Source organism: Nipponia nippon, unplaced genomic scaffold (assembly GCF_047370975.1).
Source record: "Nipponia nippon isolate SJK-2023a ecotype South Korea unplaced genomic scaffold, ASM4737097v1 scaffold_3, whole genome shotgun sequence".
In the NCBI taxonomy this organism is placed as follows: domain Eukaryota; kingdom Metazoa; phylum Chordata; class Aves; order Pelecaniformes; family Threskiornithidae; genus Nipponia; species Nipponia nippon.
The window spans coordinates 61,577,207-61,598,916 of NW_028262347.1; the positions used below are offsets into that span (position 1 = coordinate 61,577,207).

General features: G+C 36.1%; 1 protein-coding gene across 5 annotated transcripts in view; it reads left to right on the forward strand.

The window, feature by feature from the left end:
* Positions 1-18,149, forward strand: part of SLC41A2 (solute carrier family 41 member 2) — a 57,883-nt gene extending 39,734 nt beyond the window's left edge. For all 5 annotated transcript variants that reach the window (XM_087766214.1, XM_087766213.1, XM_087766216.1 and 2 more), the window contains 3 exons: positions 4,802-4,933; positions 5,908-6,056; positions 16,126-18,149. In XM_087766214.1, coding sequence (XP_087622340.1) covers positions 4,802-4,933; positions 5,908-6,056; positions 16,126-16,311 — 467 coding nt within the window. In that variant the 3' untranslated portion in view covers positions 16,312-18,149. The remainder of the gene's footprint in view (positions 1-4,801; positions 4,934-5,907; positions 6,057-16,125) is intronic.
* Positions 18,150-21,710: the final 3,561 nt, after the last annotated feature.

Consider the following 21,710-nt stretch of genomic DNA (forward strand, 5'->3'; position numbering starts at 1 on the left):
GAAGCTAACAAAATTAGTCTTTATAATAAAGTATTTGCTATGATGACTGCAATACTGTTTTCCAGGAAAAAAATTTTCTGACTTAAATGTTCATGGAAACAGTCCTCATATATGTCTACAGAGATTTTCATAATATGAGCGGCTACTGAGCACACAACCATTTTATGCATTCAGAAGATGCTGAGAAGCTATCAATTTTGTGCATTGACATCTTGTCAACCTACGCAGTTTATCTGTTTTCTGCTTCTCGCGGGGATCTGATTAATCTGATACTGCTGAGATAACTTCACATGCACAGTAACTGCTGTTACAAAACAAACTGAATATCTCTGTACACATTGAAGTGATTCGTTCAATGCAGGCACAGCTTTATACAAGTCGTTCTATGACCAGCAGAATAATGAAACCTGATTCCGTGCTGATTTGTATCCTGAGCTTTTAGATCACCAGATAGCCCTTTCAGCCCCCAGCCTTCCCTATGGCCTCGTGTCCCTCCAATAGTGGCTGCTCACAACGTTCTCTCCGTTCTCCCTCTGCTTTCCACAACATCATCGTTCCCCTTCTGTGTCACTGAACTACTGGCTGAGCAAGAGGCATCATGCCTAGCTCCATGCTAGGTGTTGACGGGCCAGCTGGCATGCTTATACTATAAACTATACAGCTCTTATTACTGGTTTTGTCTCACTGAAGGCACAGGTTTGAATCTTTCTCTTTATTTACCTGGCCACTGTTTCCTTTTTGTTAGCTTGTTCAGCCATACTTGGAGATAGTCAGTATCTCTAGGAATCCTTGTGTCAGACGTGGTTGAAATTGGCCCAAAGGTTCAAAAATAGTTAGAAGGAAGAATTGGCAGATGGGTGAACAGAACTAAAAGACAGCGTGACTGCTGCTGTGCATCACCATACATTGTTGGCTGGTTGAGACTGAGCAGGATATATGGATTCTAGAAGCTTTTTGCACTTCAGGACACCTGCCTGTCTTCTGTGAGTTTAAAAATATCCATATACCACTGATATGAGATTATTGAGACTCAGACCAAATGAAATTTAAAATAATGGTTTTTAACATATGAATATTATTTTCCAGTTAGATACAATAGATTGTATATGTTCAACTTAGCTGTAGTTAAAAGAGAAAAGAGACTGTTACACCTCTTGAAATCATACTGCACACTGGCTGTTTTGGTTAGCATGTCAGCTTCCTTTGCAGAGCAGATATCGCCGCCTTTTTACCAGCATCCTATGGCTGGCCAGTTTGTTTTAGAATCACTATTACTAATTTTAATTCATTTTTCTTAACTACATGCACAATAGGGCTTGGGGCATACTTGCTCTAAACGATGGTTATAAAAGTTAAAAGATTTTTTTATTAATAGCTACCCATCAAAGGATGGACAACCAATCTCATACCTTCTTTCATAGACTTGTCTATGTCTCTGTTGTCCAGACAGGTTTTTTTATTCCCATTTCAAATGGGCAAATTTCCATTTTCCTTAATTAATTTCTCTCACTCAGTTTCCTTTTTTATTAATTAGGGGAAGAGGTCCAGATCATCTACCGTATTTCTTATTGTCTGAATTTGTTGAAGCAGGTAATTATCAGTCACAAGAGGAAATTGCATGCATCCTAGGAAACATTTGAAATCTGTTTTTTTGTACCAACATGGTTTATGGTAGCATTGCTACAAACCTCAAAGCATACCTTGAAAAACAGCCCTATTTACTTCTATCTTTTATTTCTTCTCATAGTGCTATAATAGATAGGGATAGTGAGACAAGAGTTTAGTAATTTTTTCTTTTAATATTGTTTTGAATGTATCAGTTATTGCAGTTGTTAGCCTGCTTGTAATTACCCAGACTGCTTTTATCCCCTCTTATTTAAGCAGAAACTGTTTCATATTTTCTAGTCATATGGCACCATCCCCAGCTTTGTAGCTTTATTAAGCAGTTTTACATAACAGCTTTTTCATAATTCAGTCACAAAAATTATCTGATCCCCATCCAAATGTAGTGCATTGATCCTTTATTTTATTTCTTCCTCCCTTTCTGTACCTTACTCTAATTAGTCATAAGTCTCAAACTTATTGTTCTCAATCAAAAGACAGACTTTGGACCCTACTCTAGATTTTTTTAAATCTGTTTAAACCCCTTTTGTAGTTTATATAAATCCCTTATTTTACTTCTCTTTCTGTAGTTTGTCTGAAAAAAAGCTACTGTTGTTTTAATTTTCTTTGCGAAGATTGACTCAACCTTTTGGTAGTTCATATTTTGTTCCTGTATCTTCTGACTGGGAAGATGCAGGTAAATTTGATAAACAGTCCTTTCTGCCAACTCCATGATTTTTTCCTAATATCTCATTTCCTGATTTGTATTTGAAGCTTTTTGCTTAAAAGTCCTACTTCCTTCTTAGGTTCTGCCATTAATTGTCTTTAAGCAATGGTGAGGCAGGAAATCTTTGAGTTCTCAGTATTAGATCTTTGTCTTAACCACTCAATACTCACCAAAAAAATGTGGCAAATAGACTCTTCTAGTGACCACAGATATTTGTTCTGCAACCAAACAAAGCCCTAGCATCAGATAAACAAATCGGTTCAACTACAATAAACAAGGACTTTCTCCTTCCAAAGCAGGGACAAGATCTGTGTTACTTCTGCCTAATCATATCTTCTCAGAGCAGCCCATTGCTATGTAAAGCATCTGGGGGGAAAAAAAAAAGTATATGCTTGATACGCAAGTAGGCAACTCCAGAGTCTAATAACAATTGGAAAATTTTATGCTAGCTCCACTGTGTTCTGTAATGTAGGTGTAAAAAGCTGGTTTAGTTTTCTGTTCATTGAAGTAAAAATTCATAGAACAGCCTAGGTTGGAAGGGAACTCAAAAGATCATCTGGTCCAACCTTTTGTGGGAAAGGGAGCCTAGATGAGATTATCCAGCACCCTGTCCAGCCACATGTTGAAAACCTCCAGTGAAGGGGATTCCACCATGTCCCTAGGGTGGTTGTTCCAGTGAATGATTGTTCTCACTGCAAAAAATTTCTTTCTTATATTGAGATGAAACCTCTTCTGGTGCATCCTGTACCCATTGCCCCTTGTCCTCTTCACATGTCTCCCTGTGAAAAGAGAGCCTCCATCCTCTTTGTAGCTGCCCTTTGAATACTGGAAAACTGTGATGAGGTCTCCCCTGAGCTCTCTCTTCTCCAGGGAGAAAAGACCCAACTCCTTCAGTCTTTCCTTATAGGGCAGGTTCTCCAGCCCTTTGATCATCTTCATGGCTCTCCTTTCGACCTTCTCCAGTCTGTCCACATTTTTCTTGAATTGTGGGGAGCAGAATTGGACACAGTACTCCAGGTGCAGCCTGACAAGCACTGAGTAGAGTGGGATGATCATGTCTCTATCTCTGCAAGTAGAGATGGATGCAGCCCAGGATCGGATTTGCCTTCGTTGCTGCAGCCACACACTGCTGACTCATGTTCATCTCTTCCACCAGGACCCCCAGGTCGCTTTCAGCAAGGCTGCTCCCCAGCCACACAGATCCTAGCCTGTACTGGGCTTTTTGGTTATGTTGTCCCAGGTGAAGGACTTTGCACTTGTCTTTTTTAAACTTCATACTGTTCTTGCTAGCCTCCTCTTCCAGCCTGTCCAGGTCTCTCCATAAGACAGCTCTCCCTTCTGATGTGTCCACCTCACCACCCAGTTTAGTGTCATCAGCAAACTTGGTGAAGGTTCTTTCAATCCCATCATCCAGGTAATTTTTGAAGATGTTGAACAGTATGGGGCCCAGTATCAATCCCTGGGGGATCCCACTTGTGGCAGCCTGCCAGGCCGAGCAAAAACCATTGATCACCACCCTCTGAGTGAGACCTGTTAGCCAATTTCCTACTCATCTCACAAACTACCCATCCAGCCTGTAACTTGCCTAGGAGGAAGCTGTGGGAAACTGTCAAATGCTTTGCTGAAGATGGATGTGACATTTGCCTTCTTCCAGTCGTCAGGGATATCCCCTGATGTCCATGACTTTTCAAAGATTGTAGACAGTGGCCTTGTAACGATGCCAGCCACTTCTCTTTGCACTGTAGGGTGGTTCGTTTCATAGAAATCTTTTTTATAATGGGAAGTGTATCAACAGTTGTCACAGAGAAGGTAGAATCTCTGTCACTATCATGCTTTTAAAAATCAGTTATTCAGACACTTGTCCTTTCAACCTGAATTATGAATGGCAGAAGATTATAGTTAATCCTGCTCTGTGGCAAAGGGGAATGGATAGATTAGCTCTTGAAGTCTTTTCCAGCCCTGTGATTCTGTGTGTGAAATCTGCATTTATGCTTGTGGTAGTGAGTGCATCTGCTTTGCGTTATTTATACTTGCCAGCAATACTGACCTAGGAAGGTAATCCAGCAATGGCACAATTATGTAGTACTTCTATTGTTCCAAGAGGGATTTCCAAAGAAGAGGGAGCAATACAAGGGAGCTTCACCTATAAGAAAATATCAGATTGAACCTTTTGGAGGAATCTTTTGCACTTACCATGAATTAAAACCAATCTCCAAATATCCAAATTTCCAGTGTGGATATTCCAAATATCCAGTGATACACCAAACTGTAGCCCAAGTTTTTTGACTTATTTTAGTGCTTGGTGTTAGCCTGTCTATAACTAATATACATTCTAAAGATGTTTCTCTTTTTGACTTTTGTATGTAGGAGACTCTGGTAAACATAGAGGAAGCTGGTAAATTTGCAAAAATATTGCCTACTAGAGGAAAAAAATAGTTGAAAATTTACCAGTTGTTCCCTTTTGTATTTCAGGTATTGGTGGTAATCTAGTAGCAATTCAAGCTAGCAGAATTTCTACCTACCTCCATTTGCATAGCATTCCTGGAGAACTGCCAGAAGAAGCCAAGGGTTGCTATTATCCATGCAGAACCTATTATGGTACAGGTACGTATCAGTATTACTTGTTAAAACTACTGTCTCATGTCTCCTCTTTTTCCCCCTGTATGCCAGACTGTACCCCCAGTGAGAAAGAGCACCAACCTGAACCTGTATGCAATTCAAAGGCAGCAGAGGCTTGGCAGTTTCCTTTGCCTGCAGCTGTTTGCCTGTGGGAATCACAGGGAACTCCCTGCAGGAGGCAGTGCATAGAGAGGAACACAGAGAAAGGTGTAACCCTGGGTCAAAGATGGGGACTGATGAGGCGGGACACTGATGATACCCACTCAGAAGGATTTCAACCTTCATCTTTCCTTAGCTTGTTTACCTGCTGCTAACCTTTGTCATTTAACTCCAGAAGTTCAAACCAATCTCCTGTTAGGATCAAACTTTATATCTAACATTATTACTAAGCCAAGTCCATGCTTTCCGTGTCCCATTTGCCATTTTCTTTCTAGATTCTTGCTTCACAGCTTCTTCCTCCCCTGTATTGCCCCCTTTCCTAATAATATAGTGACTGTGGTGAAACGTGATGCGTCAACAGCACGTATTACACTTTCATATTTATGAAATTAATTGGAACAGATGAGAAAATTGTAAATGTGGGATTAATTTTTAGAAATATAAGGTACTTTTGAGGATGCCTTGAATATGGTGTCCGAAACGTCCTCTTTCCTAGGAAGGCTTTAGGAGGTCACTGCAGCTCAAAAAAGGTAGATGATATTACATGAGTACAGAATGAAAGCAGACAGTTTGCACCCTCTTCTGGAAGGGCCCTGCTTAACTTTCTGGCAGACACTAGGGGTGGCTTTTTTTCCCCCCCTGTGAAAATCTTCAAGGAGTCTTTTAGCACAAAATAATGCCTGCTGTTCCACAATAGCCAATGCTGTGGAATTCCAAAACTGCTTTTTATATTAAAAATGATAAAAATCTGATATAGTAATTGAAGAGCTTAACTGAAATTTGGATTTTTTTAATTGTAGGTGTAAATAACAAATCAGCCCAAGTTCTGCTTCTTTTGGTGATTCCTGGACACCTGATTTTCTTGTACACTATCCACTTAATGAAAAGTGGCCACACTTCCTTAACTCCTATCTTTATAGCAGTATATTTGCTTGCAGCTCTGCTACAGGTAAGAACAAGTACAACTTGAAAATGCTTGTACAAAATCAAGTTCTTGAACAAAATCATGTTTTATCTGATTTCTGAAATCTCATGAATAGTCCAAGAAGGTATGGGTTAATCAAGCTTTCAGCACAATTTTGAAGTAACTAATTATCTCCACACGTATACAGCTTACACAGGTGTATCTGTATTGCGAGTGCTTTTCAGAAGACACTTGACTGCGTTATTTCCCAGTCATGCATCTTGCGCTTTCTCTTTCACATGCTTCTTGGAACCATTGCATCTAAACCTCCCCTGGGGAGATGGAGAGAAGGAAAAGTAGCATTTGTGAATAATGAATCCATCAAGGAAAACTCTCAAAGAAATCTCCTAAAGTGGTTCACATTACTGTTTTAGTTAACATAGTCAAAAATGCAGTACCTGTTATGGATTGCATGGTGCATTCTTAATATTAATTAAAGTTGCAATTAGTCTGACAGCAATCACTATACAATTGCATTAATTGTCAAACATTGTTACATTATTTTGGCTGGTCTTACCTAGTGGCCTGTTCACACCTAGCAAGGGCAGTTCTTGAAAGATGTCTTTTGAAATAGCAATGTCTTAAGGTGAAATAATTTCACTTAGAGAAATCAGTAATACAAAACAAAATGTTTTTATTAAATCCACAGCCAATTTTCAGCTAAAACTTAATGTTACTATCATGTAACTATAATGTTTCCGTGTACCTTAAAAACAAAAATTGACCGTTCATGTTACACAATAAAAATACAGTTGAAATACCCATAAGTTAAGTACACATACTGCTTCAAAAAATGTGACCAATTTAGTTTTAAAATACAAACAACATTATCATTAGTCAAGCCTTAATAAAAATTATAATTTTTAATGTTCTGAATTGTCTTTCTGTGTTTATCACGCTGCTATTTCAATAAAGTTAGGTTTTGAAAACTGTTACTATTTTAACTTCATATGAGAATTCTATACTTTTTTGGTAGAATATAACTGGTAACATTCCAACCTCTGCAAGTGAGAATGCCACACTAAAAGTTATAAATTACTTTTCATTTTCCTCTTACATAATATTCTTAGTTTCCAGCCTTACCACTTGTTTTATAATGTGTTTTTGTGAGGAAATGATGCTGTTCCTTCACTCTGTCTGTTCTGTCTGTCTGGCCGTCCTTTCTAATAACTTTTGAATCCTTTGGCCCATTTCAGTCAAGTTTTTCTAAGTCTCGGCTCTCTCAGTGATACTAAGTTTCTATAAGCTTGACAAAAACAGGTTGGAGAAAGAGTCCTTGTGAATGCCTCTGCTGAAGGTAAGACTGCAGTGTGATTTCAGCCATTATAAGACGTCAGAGATTTCACATGGGAATCAGCCTGAATTCATAAATCCATATGAAATCCATACAGTCCTCCTGCTCACAGAACTGCAATCATAATATGTTTAGGGATACAAACCTTTTCTTCAGCAGCAAAGGATAGGGTAAGACGTGAGAAATGCAGTTCAGCTGAAAACCAAGTTAAGGCATTAGGGCAGGGCTTTCAGATCACACTAATTCAGACCCAGCATTGGCACATACACACGTGTAAAGTTGATTTTTATAAATTCAAGGTCTGATTAGAGTATTCAGTTTTGCAGTCATGCATCTCCATTGTAGACCAGAAGGCCACACCTGATTTTCTTGATTTTTCACCTATAAAGAAGACATGTAGCTTTTTTTTTTTTTTTTTTTTTTTTTCCCCTGCTCCCTTTTATAGATGATTTTTTCCTCTTTATCTTCTGTCTTTAGCCATAACAGGCAGTTTGGGATGTATTTACTTTGAAACTGAGTAACAGTATTGCACACTATAACTTCTCATGGGTCTTGACAGATTTAAAATTTGGAACCCCATGTTTTTTAAAACTTTCTGAAAATATTTAATAGATTCTTTTCCCCATTTTAATTATTCTGGCATTTTTCTAGTAGTGTTTATTGTAGTTTTGTGTACCTCTAATTAGAGCAGATTTAAAATTTTCAGAGAGATGATTCTTGCTTTAACCCTTAAACCTTGAACATATTTTATTTACCTGTTGGTCTGAAGCACTTCCCTACTGCAATTGTTTTGCTTTTAAGTTTCTCCTTTCTCAAGGAAAACACTTAAATATTTGTACTCATTCCTCTTCCCTTTTTCAGTGACATCATCTATGCACCTGGATATAGTAAAGAACAATTTTCAAGTTGCCATTTCTTTTGGCATAAGCCAGCATCTACTGATCTCATTTTTCCAGAATGCATTTATATTTTTGTCCTCCCAATGAGAGCTTTTCCAATTCTGCTGTAAAACTGAAAAACCTCACAGCTAATTATTGTCATTTTGAAATTATCAACAAAACAAATCCATTCACAGTCTTTTGAGCAGTGAGAGATCTGCATTCTAGGCCTTTTTTATAATATATTGGACTTCACATTTATTTTCACTTTGCGTGGAAGGCATATGAAAATGATGTCAAAAATTATGTTTGAGGTAGTAGATGGTAATTTAATAGAACATAGTGATTCCCAAAGGTAAGAGTTAATAATAATTACGGCAATATACCACCTGTTCATATTTTTTCCACTATGTTAAAAAATTAATGCTAAATTAAAAAACAATAGCAGCAACAAAGTGAATTTTCTATCTTTAAAATTCAAGTGACTATTGTAAGATGTTAAATTATTTAATGACACATTTACAGTGGACTGAAATAGATTGTTAATTAACTTCAAGACCTGTTTATTATTTCTGATTGTCCAGCTTTGTGTTTGTTTAAAACGGAGAGGAAGGGGATAGGGAAATGACAAAAGTAGAACTGGAATATTATAGTAAGCTGAAAAAAATCAAGGAAATGTTAACACAAAAACTTTAATTATGACTTTCATATTTCTCTCTTCCTCTGTCAGTTTATGCTATTCCACATTACCTCTACAGTAAATTTGTAACGTATATATGAATTCTGTTTCGCATTTTAACAAGACTTTTTCAGGTTGCCTGTAAACGTCAATAGTCTTCTTCCCAAAGTGACAGAACAGAATTTATTTGCATTGCAAGCTCTATACACTATTGCTGAAGTTCCAATCAGATAGTTAATTTCATTTTCATCCAATTCTGATACTTTCATTTTTTTATTTTTGTTTTTTCACCACCCATGCCTACCAGCTTCTTTCCTCTCTTCTCCCTACCTGTTCTTAGATATTGTCTCCCCAGCATGTCATTTAATTGAAATATTTATGGGAAAGAAGTAATTAATATGATATGATGTACATTAGAAATAGTATGATTCAGTTATTATTGATGAAAAATACGCTGTGTAGTAAAACAAAGTACAGTCTCACTGAATATGTAGTTGTTTCTAAAAATCATTGAATTTAAGATATGCCAATATTATGATCTGCATTCTCTCTGATTCTCTATGAACAAAACAGTTCTGGGTTTCTAGACTTAAGAAAACCCAGAAAGTGTTTTATTTTCTTTTACTTTAATTTTCCTACCTTTAATAGTACAGTTGTTTCTGTCCTTTAAATAAATACATATTCTTGAAATGTTCTTCAATTAAATTTATAAATTGGTTCTATTGAAATCTAAGGCTATACTCCCTTTAACTTTAGTGGGGCTAGGATTTCACAATTATATTTCATAAAGGTGGGGAAAATGCACAAATATTTATATTAATCTGCATTCGACTAGAACTTTTAGGCTTGAGTTCAAAAGGTCTGAACTAGCTCTGTAGTGAAGAGTCTGTTCTGTGTTTATGAATGGCAGCACCAGAGGAAAAAAAAAATATTTATGAGGAAGGTATACCCTGTAAGTATGTAGGGTACTTCACATAATGCAGCGTACAGTATCTGGGCAAGCCAATGTGCATTAATGAAAACCAGTATATTGATTTTAAATGTGTTTTGGATTTGGTGAGTGGCCTCTATTTAAGAGGAATACTCTTTTCTTGAAAATTTTAGAAAACCAAGTCACACACAAGCACATACCAGTATGCTACATGCAGTTACATTCTGGCGTTTGACCAACAAAGAATATATTAATTGAAAAACAGTCTTCCTCTCATACCTCACAAAGGCACAAGTATTTTTTAACTGTATGAGGCTATGCACTGAGCAAAGTTTCATCCTCTGTCTTGTCAACCTGCAGTAGAATGAGAGCAGCACTGGAACTGCCAAGCCATCGGTCCTGGCACAGGGCTCTGAGCACTCAAAGGCGGCCTCTGTTCTTCACGTTCTCACTGAGCCAGTAAAATGCCCTCTGAGGAATTTTCACACCTCCTAACCAAATCTGAGCACACAGTTACGTGAAAGACTCGGGGAATAAACAAACAATAGGAGATTCCCAGAGCTATTACCAAGCAAATAAGTAATTCCAAAACGCAGTCCTTCTTATCCAATGAAGGTCAGATGTATACTGCTGTGAAGTAACTTTTGCAGTGCTTCAGGGCTGTTTGAGGCAATAGAAAACTTAAGAATTCAGCAGTGCTCATAATGACTTCCTGCTCACATCAAAAACATCTTGTATTTCTCACTAGTGTGAGGATTCTCATGGTGGTATGGGCCTCTTCAATGTGGAAAAATAACTCGTGGGGTATACTGTACATCGCAGAGAAATAAGGAAGGTTGTGTTTAAGGAGAAAATATTGATGCATTTTAAATACTGCTTTTTCTAATAGGAAAGGTTACTTCCGAAATGTAGAGCATGTAACTGCTAAAGAGACTACATGATTCAAGGAAATATGAAAACTAAGGTTCAAACCTGGACAGTTCTGCATGTTCACTGCTTTTTCATTGCAGCGTGAGAAGCAGACTTGCCAGATTCAATGGGATCTGAACGTGGGTATCACCCGCTCTTTCACTTCCAGGCATGTTGCTGTCTGTGGTAGAAGCCCCGCTCCTACCAAGTCATTAGCAGAGGTATATCATTTTTGCCTCCAGAAGGCTGAGTGTGGAGTGCTTATGTATGTAGCATGACACGCTGACTTGTGCTACAGCTAGCGCACCTTGAGCATACCTGAACACTTCATGGTCTGGGCTGCACTCCTCATTCAGACAGCTGGCAAACAGCCTGAAATTAGGACTGTCTTGGTCAAATCAGGGTGTCTGGCAAAGCTACAAAGAAATCAAGACGACAGTCTGAGGAATTTGGATTTAAACTGTGGAATAAAAAAAAGTTCCCACAAGATTACATCAATGTAATCAAATTGATTTAGAAACAACTTCAGTTAAAATGGTATCCTCTTTTTTACTTAGATGAGGTTTTAGTCTTACATAAATTTATTTTATGCTGTCTGGGTACTTGGATACCATAGTGTAGCTAATATCACTTAGCTACAACACGAACAACAACAGCAAGAAAGAAGTTGCTGTTCAGTGGTTTCTTTGCAGCCAGACAGTGACTTTTTTCCCGTGGACATGATACACACCAGATATGCTACCTGAGAAGACAGTGGAGAAAAATTTCTTTTGAAAAATGTATGTAGACCCTACTCCGAGAGTTCACCAACTACAGAATTCTGGCTGTAGATGATGGAAATTCAGCAAGTAAGTTCAGGGTAGATCTATTACGAGTGCTTTACAGTTACTACTTAGTTTCACATGAAGACATCAAAAGCCATTTAAAATCTGAGAAATGTAATATGTAATTTAAAAATTAACTTAATGAAGGGTCAAAACCACTAGAAGACCTAAACCATAAATCTGGTGAGAATGATGTCAGAGTAGTTTTTAGAGATCCTTAAATGGGGTTTTTCACTCATAATTGAAAAAAATAAACTTACCTTTGAATTTCATAGATTTATAAGAGTTCTTATGCTGTAATTACCACATATTGTCATGGTTACATTATAGGTAAATTTTGAATTAATATAAGTTTGAGAGTAAAGCAGAATTAAAATACATCTGAAAAGAGGTTACCACAGCTTATTTGCATCTGTGTTTCCTATCTAAAGTAACAGAATGAAACTATTTTGTAATGCACCTTCACATGGAAATGGTTTAAGGTGAATCAGCAGTAATAATAACATGCAGAATATCCTGTCCATCTAAGGTATGCTAAATAAACTGCTAAAAGGTCTTGGTTCTACATATTAAGCTTATAGTAGAATTTTGATAATGCCTGTGTGAAAAAAACATATGCAAATATATAACCTAAACTTTCTCTTTCCAGTTTGGTGTTGGGATTCACTAATCACAGCAACTAATGTATAAACTAATATAAACATGAAAGATTCAAATCCACTTTACAAATATTATGCATTTGAATGTTATACTTTTTATCACTGTGAATTTGACATGCATTCACTGATGAAATATGGTCATCCCAGATGAAAGAAACAATAAAAACACATACATCCTGCAATATATCAATCAGGTTATAGGAAGCTTAGACAGTATTAAGAATGTTTGGATGGAGTTATGTATTTGTATTTTAAATAACAGAGTTTCATTCTTTTCCCATTTCAGAAGTCATGACAAATTAATTACCTGAGAAAATGCAGATAGCTTTTAGGGTCCTTACTACATGCAAAAGACTAAAAATAACTTCTCTTTAGCTAAATTTGTTATTTGAACTGTAAAGAATGAAAGTAAATGTTGTGCCCAATAGCAAACGAAAAAACTGCTTTGTAGTGTATAATGTTCCCATTTCTAGTCTTGCAATCATAAGATTTGAGCTTTAAATAGTGAGGCTCACTCTTATTTAAGCATTCATATTCAATTTCAGTTTCAATCTGATATTCATAATTTGAATCAGAAAGTTCAATATCGAGAATTGCTCTCTATTTCTGTCCGTTGTTGTACAAAATGGTACATGTACTTACACTCCTTATTTTCAGATTCTTCATCATTAGGGTTTGATAAAGACTTCACTCTTGCTCTCTCCTTCCCTTGCTCCCTCCCTCTCATTCTTACTGCTATATTCTGCTGCTTCTGTCTTCTGAGGACCTTTTTGACAATGTGAGTGATAAGTCTTTTTACAAATACACATTTATAAATAGAAAATATCAGTGATTATTGGGATGCTTATTTCATATTTTGTTAGTCTAAAACTGATGATGTCTTCAGTTTCATTTTCCTCAATTTTGATTGTAATTTTTTCCAGAAGAGTAAAAACTTAGCATGATCTTCCTTTTAAATTATCAACAGATCTGGAATGTTGCCTGTATTTTTGCAGTCCTTGCTCTGGGCTTTTTTTTCTTGATCGGTGACTGTAGAGTGCCTCCCTTTTCTTAGACAGATCTTTATATGTATATAGATATTTAGTTATTTTTTTACCTTTCTTAAACCTCAGGGTTATTTAATTCTTTAGTCTGGAAGAATTCCTAGGACTCTGTTTCATAATTCTACTACTCCTCATCTCTTTTTTGCAAAAAACACTTCATTGTTCTCTTCCTCTGTATATTAAATTATTTAAAAATACTAGCTCACATCTCAAACTGTTCTGCATATATTTACAAGCTTTTCTTATCATTTTTCTACAGCATTTCATGCTAAACAGATCATTTTTTGTACTATCTCATTAGGCTTTTCTGTAATGTTGATCCCTTTATTTTTTCCCTCAAAACCAGCTGGTTTTCAATTTGAAGTATGAAGGCTTTCTTCTTCATAGCATGAGTGCAGAGTAGAAGTACACAGTATTTGTACTGCTATGCCATCTGCGTGATTTTGCTGAAACAAGTATAGGTCACTGATAAATCCCAGAAAATGTGTTGTGCCACTTAAAATAACAACTCTTGTCATGTCTTTTGTATGATTTTTCCTCTTCTTTTTACCTCTGATGGATCTTTGTGACTGACTTTTCTTATTGCTTTAAATTCATGGACTGTCTTACTTTCAATTAGCAGCAAACTCATAGTAGGCCTTTTGCTTATTTAAAATAACAGTTGATTGATTACTTTGATCGTCCCCTTTTAACATTGATAAGAAGTAAAATTTCATTAAAGATTTAAGTGACATTGATCTTGCAGCACCAACTACTGTGGCCAAACCACAGTAACCATTTCCAAAGACTGATCTGTATAATTCTTTAATGACAGGGAGTTTCCAGCCATGAAAATGCATGATGATAGCATTATTCCTTCACTGAAATACAAGCTGGTGAACTGCAGTCTCATTCTGCAAGTAGTATGTCTCATCTGCTGTCATATACTTCCATAAGCGTCACAATATAATGTACTATAACTTTTTACCTATTACTTAGAGAAGCCAGGTTTATTATAATTTGTGTTATGCACCTGTAAGTTAATATGAGAAGGTTCACAAAACTTCACTTCCAAACTACCCATTTTTCACAATAGTCCAAAAGTCGGTTATTTTAGGGTGGAAAATATATAGACAAATTAAAGGTTTTCATGTCATAATTTTTAAAAGCCAAAAATTGAACTGTCATTTAAATTGAACTGTGTATGCTATGTCTAATAGGTTGCATCACATAAACGCATTATAAATTATTCTTGGAACTAATGCTCTCATCTTCTAATAGAACATACATAACTATTGTTGATGTGGGGCGCTACAGGGTCTCCTGTGTACATCCTGCAGGAGATGTTAATGTACAGTATCTTTTATAAACAGGCCTCTCTTTGTCTCTGTTAGAAGAAGGAGCTGACTCAAAGAATCTGATAGTCTTCCAAAGAAAACATCTGTTTTAAATATATTTGTTTGGATTCCAGTCAGCACACCTAGAACTTGCATAATTAGCTTAGACTACACAGTTCCCTTTTCAGAAGATATGTTTATATAAATAAGCCATGCATTTTTCATTAAGCAAATACTCCTCCCACCCATCCCCCTTTTTTTTAATTTGAAATTCTGGCTTGTATTTTAACATATCTTTTTGCAAAGCAAAGATTAATTGAGAAACTTTTTCAACACAAGTCTTTATATGACGTTCATTTTACTGTATTTCGTATTGTGGAGAGATGTCTTGCAACCATCTTATCAGTATTTCAGTAAATGAGTGCATGCATTAATAAAGATGCTTTTGATATCAGTAATTGATCATTTACTAAATCAAATGTGAATTTTGTACCTTTTACTACTTTTGATACTGCGTATTCCTTTAAATGTGCATAGTAGACTTTTAAAAAATTAATTATGATAGTAACTGTCTTAAGTTTACCCTTCCTAAAGATCTGATTAACTCAAAATACATAAAATAGTGTTTATTTCATCTTAAGCAGCTCCTTAGAAGAGACAAGAAATGCAAGCTCAGTTCGTGGTCCTTTCTCCCTTCATCTCATGCCATGCCACACCACGTGATTCCACTGAACTGGAATCTCTTATCATACAACTGTGCAACATTAAAAGAATTCTTTTCTAAAACGGGATTAATGATTATGCATACCTTTGGTATTAAGATCAAACCTCTCGAATGTTCAGACATTCACAGTTGGGAATGAAATCTTTGACTTTGCGACAAATTCAGCCTGGAGTGACAATTTTATAACATATATTGCAGGAGTGCCTTATTACAGAAGGGCTGGAGTTGGTATTTCATGCATAAAAGTAGCTTCTATGCCATTTTTTGCAGTTCATGCAATCCAGATGAAACTGTTCTTAATCTGACCTGGTATTCTTTATATCATGTCTGATTTCAGCTCAGTTCTAGACCTGTGGAAACAAGAGTCACACCTGTGTTGAGTGTTTTCATCTGGGGCCACATCAGTCGGTTCTGAATGATCTCGAAGCCCCATTTGTGCTCTCACTGTGCAGAATGATGTCTTGTGTGAGAAGTGCACGTTTGGTTGGAGTTTTTGCTTTTTCTTGCCGTTTTCAGAAGTCCTCAAGCGTAGACTGGGTGAAGAATGCTATCAATGAGTCAGTGTGTTCCTTCTACCTGTGCATGTGATTGACTGAGGGAAGTTGGCTAAGTGTCCCTGTCTCTAGTTGTGGGGAGTTTTAGTCTGAAATTAATTCATATTAATTATTTATATTTTTCAAAAGCAGTTGTATACAATGGTGCTAAGTACTGAGGAGACAATAATGTTGACTGTTAACTTCCTTTCAATGTAAATTAAGTGACAGTAATACAGATTTTGGTTGTTTGATGTTCCATAGGTGTTTACTCTGTTATGGATTGCTGACTGGATGGTACACCACTTCTGGAAAAAAGGAAAAGATCCTGACAGTTTTTCTATCCCTTATCTTACTGCACTGGGAGACCTGCTTGGAACTGCCTTATTAGCTATAGGTTTTCATTTTCTGTGGCTCATAGGTGACAGAGATGGCGATGTCGGAGACTAATTATTCAAATGGATGCAATGACTTTTCCAGGAATATTGACAAGACCGATCATTCCACTTCAAGGTTCTCAAAGTGATTATTCCATCTGGCATAAGTAAATCAAGTTGACACATATAAAACAGCCTTAATGATTTTAGTTTGGTTTGTTTTGTAAAAAGTAAGATGGAACTAGGAGGATACTTGAGACCTTTGCTCTGAAAACAGCTGGATGAAAACATCTGAGTAGACACAATGACACAATCAATCCTTTATCAAGTTTTAAATTTTTAAAAGATCCAGTCTTTTAAAAGAACAGTTCCTTACCTGTATTGTGAACCAGAACAATCTCTAATTGCTCATTCAGTGGTGACGAAGAAAGGGTAAGACCTATTCAGTGGCTTGCCTTGTCTTTTCCTCCCAGGAACAAAGTGGGTATATATTTTCATCTTACCACAGAAGTGGTTAGTAGACCTCAGATGAATTCAGTTTCATAGACATCACCTGATTAGTTGATGATATGTTCTTATCTTGCAATTTCAGTGCTGTAGTTCTCTGGCCATTGCAGACTTGATATCAATAATAACTGTTACAGTGATTTGAACCCTGATGGTCTAAACATTTCGTCACAAGTTTTATTTTATGTATACTTATATGACCATCGGCATTTATAAAATTAGACACTTGAAAAGTGTCTGCAGGACTGAGCCCATTTTCTTTGTGCTAAAAAGAGCAACCTAATTATTTTGCTGTTGTGATTTATTAGAACAAGAGCATAGTAAAGACAGAAAATGTGACACTGACCTGATCAATAATAACGGATAAATGATTAAGACTCCTTGTGTTGGAAAGTGTATTTTCATTTAGCAACTGAAAAGGTGTTTAACTAACTGATATTAATGGTGGTGTGATGGCCAGGATCCTGATTTTAATGAAGCATTTAGAGGTTTTGATTCAAATGTAAATACTGATCCCTGATTAAAACTTGGGTTATAAAAGATTATGTTTCCTTTTTAGGCACTTAGGAAGTTACATAAACTTCTAAAATTTCAGAGCCAGCTATGTCATCCATTTCTAAGGAGAAATCTCTGCTAACAGGATTTCTGCTTTCAAACTGTGGAAGTAATATGGTCAATAAGGAAAACGACTGCTTCTGAATGATTCCTCTTATTTGTATACCTCAATATTTCGAATAATACATTGGTCATGAGGACTCTGGTTGCCACTTTGAAAAAATGTGCTAATTGCTCTGTTTTAAAATCTAGTGGGAGTTCCCCACAGCATATGTTTTTAAAGACTATAACATACATCCTAGATGCAGAATTAAATAAACAACTCATATTTTAAATGTTGTGATTGAAAGTTTTAAATTTTGAGACTTAAATTAGACAACTAAATCCATATATCAGCATATGTTGTAATCCTGTAAACGTTAGTCATGTGATTTATGCATATAAATCTTCCATTTTAATTTGATGGACCTACTCAGATGAATTGAATTAATTATGTGGATAAGTGTTAATGGGAATTCTATAGGTATCGATCACCTTAAACTCTGTGGAAGTTGAAAGTGTTTGCAATTCTGAAAATTAAACCAGCTATTCAGTGCCTACACATGGATTTAGATGCCTGACTTTTAGCTCCCTCATTTAAACACTTTTATTTAAGCTTTTTCTTACAGTTATGGTAATAGAGTTGTTTGAATGAATCACATGTATTTTGTCTTCTATTATGTGAGAAAAAGATGAAATCGTTCTAACTTCAGGTTCTCTAACTTTTCTTAGTTTGTATTAATATTATTTAAAACAGTTTCTTGTATGTAGCATTGCAGGAAATACTCCTATTAAATTGTTTAAAATGGACTAGATGTAACTCATTTTTAATTCTTTTTTTCAATAATGCTTATTTATTTTTGGTACAAATGTAGATGCAAATTTTTTTATTCTGATAGAATTGCCATCTGAATCAACTAAACTGCCATTTCAAGCATTTTTCCCATTAGAGTTACTGGATTTTAAGGTTGTTTTTAAATGAATTGCAAGATTCTTAAAAATTAAAATTTCTTGAGATACTTGTGATCTGTGCTTATCTGATGTGTGAGGGCGTTGTAGTATTTAGCCATGGCAGTATCTTTAGTGTGTTAAATATTTTCCCAGTAAATAAGCAGCAACTGTTGGTACAGTCTGCTGACAAATGGGTGAGTGTTTAGATTGCAGAACTGGGGAAGAAATGTTAAATAGGAAAATTCAGTCAAATTTGAAAAGGGGAAATATGTTGACAGACTGGAATAACCTGGGCATGGAAACAATAAGTGACGGAAAAGTGTAATGGGAAAAACTGGTGCTTCAAGAGGAGGAAAGTTCATTGCATGGTTGAGAGAGCGAAATCCGTATTGTGGGAAAGAAAGAGGTGCAAACTTTCACACAGCATTCATTATGAGAGGCAGGAGCAAACAGAAGGAAGTTATTTGGAGAAAAGAATAAAAAGGCACAGCCAAACTTGTTTTTCAGGAAAGGAAGAAAAATATAACTCATGTTGAAAGAAGCTGGGGAAGAGGTGGAAAAAGTGATACTTCAGGAAACGGTGGAAGTGAGAAAAAAATGAATGCTCTCGGTAAGATATGGTTAAAGAGGCGTTTGAGTGGGGAAAGAAGTATGACATTGATAAAGCAGAGAAAACCTTGACATCTGGAAGAGCAAGGAGTAAATAATCTATGATGTGGAAAGGGGGTTGATTCCTATGTGGAAGGGGCATTTTAAAATAGTTATGGGGTTTGCTAACTCTGCTACCTATTGTTAGGAAGGTAAAAAGCTCTTACCAACAAGTTTCGGGGGCAGTTTTATTCCGCTACATGAAGATAATATGGGGGAAGGCGTGAAAGAATTCTTGGACACCAGAGAATGTGTCATCTGCTCAAAAGCTGTACTCCCTAAACCAGTTTTAACTCTAGTCAAGTCAATCTCTCCACAGTATTCCACCAACTTGATTTTTTTAAATGTATCCCAGTAATAGTCAATAACTTCATGTATGTGTCTGTAAGAAGTGTTACCAAAAATTCTATTGGAGACAAATTGTTTGCTTTTTGTACTGCTCAAAGCATACAATTGAAAGGGACATTCTGAGATGTTTGTTTCTTGTTATCAAAGCAGCTATATTTTATAATCTTGCAGATAAAATGATCACTCTTTGTATTAAAACTCATAAAGTGTTTTCCTCCCCTCCACCTGCTAGAAGATTCTTTCATACCTTCCTTTCTAATTTCTAGCCTAATTAGGTCTATGGCTGATTCACATCTGTTTGCTTTTGTGTCAGCATGTAGCATTTTTTTATTTGACTCTTGCTCATGTCAGCTCACTCACCTCATTTGAGCTGCAGGTCATCTTAAAGCTCCTCCTGCAACTTCTTGTACCGTTTTCATTCTGCTGATGAGCTAGACCAGCCAGAAGCTCCAGTTCCTTTGCCTTTATGAGTGATGCTGGGTACCTGTTGGAGTCCTCTTGCTTGCCCATACTGACTGTCTACTCTTTTTTTCTCTACTTCAGAAATTTCTCTAAGGTAGATAGAGGCACCTGGAAGTAGGGGCAGGTTATTTGAAATGTGTATCGTTTGCCATTCTGAAGGGTTCTGTGACCATCTCAATTGTCCTACGAGCATGCATGAAAGGGGACAGTTTCGTTTGTTAAACTACAACTAAATGCAGCTTTAAAATTCAGAGTCAGAAGCATTTCATAACATAGGTGTTTTGTTTTCTTTTTCTGTGCAATGCTTTGAAATGATCTTTGCATTTTAGTGAGTTACTGAATGACTCCAGCTTATTTTTAGAGTAATTATATAGCCAGGATGGTTCCACAGCTTTATTATGCTGTTTGATATAGGGGAGTATTCTTCTTTTAACGTATTTAGATCGATATTTTGAGTTTTATAGCATCACTGTACATCTTGCCTTAATCTGTGATGTTTAAATTTGCAATATCCTCTTCCACTACCTTGTTTAATATATTAATTCCATTGGGGCTTTTAGAATGCTGATGAGAAACTGGCGAGCAGCAAATTAATTTCACTTCTTTTTACAATGTGCCAACTAAATTAGACTTTTCTTATACAAAGATTAAAACAGCATGAGGATTAGGGCTTTATAAATGCAGAATAGTTTGCAGAATCAGGACTCAAAATAAGACCTCTCATCTTCTTAATGGATTTGCTATTTCACTTCAGTTCTGAGCATCATGAAAAGCTCTCTTAAGTCCACGAATAACCCAGAATTCACACATCGGGAAACAGTAGTATAAGCATTCTGTGAAGTGTTTGAAATTCCTTATTATTATTATAATAGTAAAATTGCTGTTGCAAAGGAGATCGTTTCTTTAGAGGTGCAGAAAATGGCAATAGAATATGGTAATTGAATTATAACCTGCTTTAAAAAGAGTAAAACGATGTTCGAAAACAGCACTGAAGGTACTGTTAGCAATGTGAAGTTTCTTAGTAGGATTTTTTGTTTTCTTTTTGACTAGGTTTTCTGTGATAAAATACATTGTTTTAATTGTGTTCTCTAATCCATTCCTAATTAAGTCAGTCTGTTGTACAGATATCTTTTGGATTATCATTTTACCATACATACTCAAAGTTAGAAAATTAGCTTTCTCTATATAAAAATGGGGAGGGAGAACTAGTAAAGAAGCGTGTTTTGTCATTAAGGCCTCGTTCTGATAAAGGAAAGTCTTTCTGTTAAACTCAATGAAAATTTGATCATCATGCATGCTGTGCATGGATACTCTAGGGAACCTAGTATTAACAAAACATGAATAATTCACAATTAAAGCTAAGACCCAACATGTTTAGTAAATATACCAGATTGCCATATTCTGGGTGGGTACCCAAGAGCAGCAGTGTACCCCTTAGTCATTCAGCGTTGGCAGGGCTGGATGGGCTTTACTTTCTCTGCAGCTAAGAATTTAATTTGATTTCAGGTCCTGCTAGTTGTTTGTTTAATATGCAGGATAGTTCATCATATGCTCTATTTATGCTTTTATTTCTCCAGTCAAACTATACTTGAAATTTTCTTCTTCCTTTACTTAGCATTCTTCAGCTTGCTCTTTTGGGAGATTGTTTCCTCTTCAAGAGTTGCTAAAAGTCTTGAGAGGTCAAGGAAGTGCTTTCCTTGAATAATTTTAGATCTGCTTTTTGCAAGTGAAATAGGGTCCTGAATGAATTACATGGTAGACATCTTTGGGAATAATTGACTTCTGAATAGTTCCTCGAGATTTAATGTCTCTAAGTTCTCAGATTTACATTCTAAGTTTTACTATGAACAGGATCTAAAAAGGATTTTGTCTGTTTACTAATTTTTTTCTGTCATCTCCTGGTTTTGATTAATGAAGTTGTTGCCATGTCCTGTCTACAGTAGAACAACCTTTTAATAAAAT